At 51.8% G+C, this 6,000-nt stretch overlaps 1 protein-coding gene across 3 annotated transcripts in view; it reads right to left on the bottom strand.

Moving 5' to 3' along the window:
* Positions 1 to 2,820: 2,820 nt before the first annotated feature.
* Positions 2,821 to 6,000, bottom strand: part of STXBP1 (syntaxin binding protein 1) — a 55,669-nt gene continuing 52,489 nt past the window's right edge. For all 3 annotated transcript variants that reach the window (XM_031018525.2, XM_006747644.3, XM_031018526.2), the window contains one exon: positions 2,821 to 4,804. Coding sequence is in view for 2 of the 3 variants with exons in the window: in XM_006747644.3 (XP_006747707.1) it covers positions 4,722 to 4,804 (83 nt within the window). In the remaining variant the exon portion in view is untranslated. The remainder of the gene's footprint in view (positions 4,805 to 6,000) is intronic.

Genomic DNA, 6,000 nt, shown 5'->3' with positions numbered 1-6,000 from the left:
TTAAAGATTTTATTTATTCATTTGAGACACAGAGATACAGAGAGAGAGAGAGCATGAGCAGTGGGAGAGGCAGAGGGAGAGGGAGAAGCAGACTCCCGGCTGAGCCAGGAGCCCGATGTGGGGCTCGATCCCAGGACCCTGGGATCATGACCTGAGCTGAAGGCAGACGCTTAACCATCTGAGCCACCCAGGCGCCCCTCATTCTTTTTTTTTTTTAAGATTTACTTACTTATTTGAGAGACAGCTCGCGCACACGTGCACACAGGGTGGGGGGAGGGGCAGTGGGAGAGAGAGAATCTCAAGCAGATTCCCTGCTGAGCGCAGAGCCCAACGCGGGGCTCAATCCCATGACCCTGAGATCACGACCTGAGCTGAAATCAAGAGTCAGACGCTCAACTGACTGAGCCACCCAGGAGCCCCTAAACTGATTCTTAAAAGATTTATTGGTTCCAGCCCACACAGACTCATCTTTTTATACCGGTAATGTTTTTCTGATAGAGAAATTGGGCTCTGGAATCAGACTGCCATGTTTAAATCTAGGCTCTGCCATGTGCCACCTGGAGGCCTTGGCCAAATTACTCTTTGTGTCTTTGTTTCCCCATCTGTCAGTAGGGTTAATAATGACATCTAACTCCTAACATTGAGAGGAATTAGCAAGATAGGTATAAACACTCATGCCTGACATGTAATAATTGCTCAACATATATTAACTACAATTAGAATTATTATCTATACTTTTATTCAATGAAGCACTTTTAAGCCACGGATTCATTGTGTAATTGGGGATATAAGGTAACACCACAATGACCATCCTTTGTCTCATGGGTGGCCACTGTCCTGACTTAGGTGTATTTATCATTCTCGTACATGCATTTGCACATTAACAACATGCGTATCCATAAACATTATGTAGCGTTTTTTATGAGGCTTTACCACCTTATATAAACGCATCATTCTGTATGTATTCTTCTGTAAGAAGTTGCTCTTTTCACTCAATATTAACTTTTTGAGATTTATTCATGTTGACAGGTGTAAGTCACGCATCTTTAACTGCCACAGAGTCAGCCACAGTTTACCCGTCCTCTAGCTGACGGACATACGGTTTTCTCCCAGTGGATGGGCATGTTTGTTCTTTCGCCCACGGACTCAGCCGGGGATCAGCAGCACCATTAGCACTGAGTACTTACTGTACTCACCACGGGCTAGCTCGGCAGCACTCCTCCACGGGCTTCCTCACAGGAGGGGACAAAGTCCCTTGTCAGGGTCACGTGGAATGAGACCGACAGTGGATTCGACCCAGGCCTGCCTGAGGCTGAGGCCTGTGCCCCTAGCCACTCCGCCATTCTGTCTCCTAGGGAGGAATGCCTGGGATCACACCGAGGCAGGTGGACAGGCATCCGAGCAGGGTCTGGGTGAGACCCTCCCTCCCGCCTGGCCCTGGCCCCCTGGAAAGGCAAAGGGATCGGCTACAGCTCTCAGATCTGTCTTGGTCTAGGATTGCTCAGTTACTGAGTCAGCACCGTCTGCTTTGGTTTCAGAACCCCCTGTTCCTGCAAGAGTATCTAACACCACCGGAGACTTTCTGGAGGGGTAGCCCACAGGCTCCATCTGTCCCGTGTAACACAAAAGAACTGCCAGAAGCATAAAAAGGGCCACGTCTCTGCTGCTGGCTGGTGGTGAGGGGGAGTGGAATGGAGGCAGGTGTCAGAAACCCTGGGTCAAAGCATGAAAGAGACAATTGGGGAGAGACTAGCAAGCCACTAGCGTGGGCCTGGAGGCTATGGGTGGCCTGGAAGGAGCAAATGGCATTTACTTTGCTTTAATGTAAACTCAGTTTAGAACAATTTAGAATTTAAACATTCTGATCTTGGATCTCATTCCAGGGCTTGGTTACTGGGGCAGTGATTATTGCTATTCTAAGACGGTGAGTGTCTGATGTCCCCTAACTGGAGTGGGCTTTGTGGGTTACTGCCTTGCTCTTGGCCCTGGCCTCCTCATGTGTGAAACTGGGAAGGGAGCCAGCCAACAGATGCAGGACACAAGGGGTCTGACGTGGAGCAGGGACTCAATAAATGGTCATGGTCATCATTACCTCCCTATGAGGCAAGTCTCACCAGCAGACAGCTGGGTCGAGGTGTAGCTTCCGCCAACTGGCCTCAAGTTGTGAGGTGTCTTCATGCCTTGAAGGAGATCAGGATTTGACTGAGGACCAAAGAGTAGAATCAGAAGTTCCTACAAAGAACCCCACTCCCCTGGGCCTCCTATTCCAGCAGGTTTCCGGTGTGACCCCAACCCTAACTCAAGGGTCTACTCCCCCAGCTGGGCCAAACCCATCTCCGTCTGTCCAGGTTCTGAACAAGCTTCTGGAGCAACAGGACGCACACCAGATCCTGATCTGGAGATCTCATAAGGCCAGAGGGTGTGGCAGCAGGAAGAGAGGAGGAGAACAGTAAGATGGATAAAGTGCCCTCACTGCATGGCCTAAATACACTGCCACCAAGTAGGGAGCATCTGCAAAGACGGAGGCTTGCAATCTCTGAGCTAGACAGACATTTCCGCTAAGGAGCAATAAGACCCGGAAGAGCTTCCTTGACCACAAGCAGTGCCCTGTTGCTGCCCGGGACCCAAGGCAAGCTTTGTGAACTGTCCTCGAATGTGAGACCATTACAGAGCTCAACGGGAGCGATGCCGACTGGGCTCTAGAAGACTCCGAGCCACAGCCGGGGTGGTGGTCTCATCTGCAACGGGCCACCGCAGCAGCCTTCTTGCTTCGACTCTCCAAAGTAAAGCCAGACCAGGAGTCACCGCGGACACCGTGAATGGGTGCTGATTGATTGATTTATTAGACTCGAGTGCTTTAGTACAGAACGGTACAGAGATGATACGTGTTTGTGCTTCAATACTTTCCAACACTGAGATTCTGAGAATTTCAAGGTAAACAAGTTTCAAGACAGACTAGCTTTTTTAAAATATCCTTTTGATAAATTATTTTTATATAAATAACAGAGAAAGGAAACCCAACACGTTCGACGCACAAGGCCCTGAAGCGTGAGCCCCGTCTGGTCCAGGGGAGGGGACGAAAGAAGCAGTAGCAGCGAGAAACAAACCAGGGCAAGCACCTACAGTTCTGTCCTAAGGAAACGGGAGAGTGGGACAGAGAGAAGAGGCCTGAAAACTAATCCGAGTGCGCCGGGGAGACTCCGAAGCCTTGGGAAGAGACCACCACGACGCGTCTACCGGGGAGGGCGAGGAACGCACTCCGAAAGGAAAGCAGGCGGCTGGGTGGAGCTAGCACACACCACGTCTGCAAGGACAGCACGAGACAGTAATATGCACACGGTCCGCAGGGGTTCAAGGGCGGCAGGGGGCGGGGCAGGGGACATTTTTGTGACTTCCACTGTCATTATATTTTGCGACAACAGCAGCAGAACACATGGCGCGCTCACCATCGGAGAACGGAGAGCTGCTGAGTCTTGAGGATGACGAGACATCCTTTCTGCATTTGCTTCTTTCATTTTTGCTTTAGAGCTAAGTTTTATACAGAGAATAAAATGATCATTTTCTCTTACAAGCACGACGACATATGACCCCACACGACACAAAATAAAGTATTATAAAGTATCTTAAACTGAGGATAATCTGAGCGGGAACAGGGTCTGCATAAATCCAATGGGCTGTTTTTCTCCCATGGTCTGAAGTCTTAGGGGTGCAGACCCTTCTCTACAGGAAAGGGCCCTCTGCCCAGGAGCCTGCGGAACCCATTCCGTTCTAGTTCATTCCTCACCCGGGAGCTCCGCCCGGCTGACCCCGCTGAGAAAGAAGAGCCCTATTGGGGGTGGTGCCCGGGGAAGCAAAGGGTATGGCCAAAAAGGCCAGCTGAACTGCTTCTGCAAGGGACCAAGGTCCTGGTGGGAGCTTGCTCCGCACTTGCTGGGCACCATGACTTAGGCTGCAAGATTACTTCCCTGGGGATCACAGCCCTGTGGACACGGGCCAGGCCGGGGGAAGGCGGGGGGAGGTGACAGGCTGCACGCACGCAGGCCAGCACCTGGCCTGACTTCACAGGAACACCTCCAGCCCCTCCCACAGCCCCAGCACATGGAGGATAAGCCACTGGGGAAGGCTAAGAGGTCGCTTCCAGCCCAAACCTCACAAGATGTCACCTGATCTTCACTGCCAAGCTTATCTGGATGACAGCAGGCCGAGGGGTAAGAACTGGAGTGAAGCCAACAGATTAATCCTCAGTTTGAAATAGTCCAGCAACAGACATCTCTGTGATTCCCGGAAAGAACAGGAACAACCCAAAACAGATTTTGTAAAACACCCAAATGTCTACCTTCCCATACTCAAGCAATTTGTGCATGTTGCACTGGGTTATATACAAGGTCATGGAATCCTAATAATGGGGAGAAGGTGTCCATTCATTCTAGACAGTTCTACAACTTCTCCAGCAGTGTGTCCCTTATGCGGGAACTTCTCCTCTTAGGACACATATAGAAGATACTCTTTTTAAAAAACACAATGCATTATTTTCTTTTGTTTCACACAAGAAGAGGGCATCATTAAACACGAGAACGCAGCGGCGACAGTGCCGGCCAGGGCGTGCAGAGCTGGGGGCGGCGGTGGAGGGACGGGGTCAGCAAAGTAACCGAGGCGGGCAGCGGTAGGGGCTGCAGCACTGTGGGAAGAGGGTTCGTTTTTTGGAGGGGTGGCTTATGTTTTTAACTGCTTATTTCTTCATCTGTTTTATTCAGTTTCTTCAGCGTGTCCAGCAGTTTCTGTGGGGTGAGAATGTGCGTGGATCCTGGGGGGCAGAAAAGACAGTGAGCTTGCTGGCTCCGGTTCCCACCACGTCTCCTTTCCTGCTCTTCCGTTCCCCAGCTCCGCATCCGTTCCCCCACCCACACCCTGGTCTAGAGGAAGCAGGGAGGGGGCCAGGGGTGGGGTGTTGGGGCCACATCACAATAGGCCTGGGAGACATTTGGGGACTGTGGATAAACAAAACACATCCTCTGGCTCAGGCAGGGTCCCAGGCTATACCAAGGAAGGAACCCGCCTCTCCATCTGGGCTCAGTGTCATCTGCCAGGGGACAGGGAGGCTGCATTTCTGATTCTCTCTTGCACTAGAGGTGAAGCCAGGGAGAGGAATTCCAAACCATACGGCACGGGAGAGGCTGGGAAGAGGGCGGCGGAGGGGGGCGGGTAGGGGGCTGTGTGTGGAAAGGATGGTGCCTGATAGGGAGGGAGTGATGGGCAGGGCACCCTGGGGGAAGCCACTGACCTCGGGAGCCAGTGGGCTGGGACTGCCCTCGGAGGGGGGGGACCTCAGGTGTGAAAGGGAAAGGGCCAGGGTACCTGAGGCCTTACCTTGCAGAAACCGCACATTGTAAGAGACTAGAAATGCTTGCAAAAAACTTAAGCTAATGGAATTAGATATACTTCTATTGCAAAAATAAAAAAAATAAAATAAATAGATGAAGTCCTTTTTCATAAGGAGAGAGAGCGCTAAGAAGTGCAGTAAAAAAAGATGCATGGACCATGTGGCTTGGACATGGACTTTACTGGAACAGAACAGAAGTGACCGGTGTGTGAACATGAGGCCAGCACACATGCAGCAGCGGGCTTCAAAGAAAGAGGTCCCGGTGGGAGAGACGAACCGAACAAAAGAGATCCGTACTTGAAAATGTGCCTCCCTGGAGGTGCGGGCAAGGGCGTGGGCCTTGGGGGAGTGGGGACAGAAACTGCAGAGTGCTAGATTTCCACCCGGAGGGCGGCAAAAGAAGGCTTTGGCTGGCTTGTTGGGGTTGATTCCAAATACCAAGGGGCCCTGTGCCTTCGACCACTATGTGCTCAGCTGAGCCGCGACAGCTGGGACCGCAGGCCTTGAACCTGCCCGGTCCGTCCAGACCTCTAATGTGAGGGGCTTCTTCCAACATCCCATCCTCTGTAGTTCAAGCCCTAGCCACTCTGTCACTGCCCCGAGGGAGGAACTGGTCCCTG

The sequence above is a fragment of the Leptonychotes weddellii genome, chromosome 14 (assembly GCF_054177405.1).
Source record: "Leptonychotes weddellii isolate Sample4059 chromosome 14, ASM5417740v2, whole genome shotgun sequence".
Classification (NCBI taxonomy): Eukaryota; Metazoa; Chordata; class Mammalia; order Carnivora; family Phocidae; genus Leptonychotes; species Leptonychotes weddellii.
Note: the sequence above shows the minus strand (reverse complement) of the source record. Positions and strands in the feature narration are given on the sequence as shown.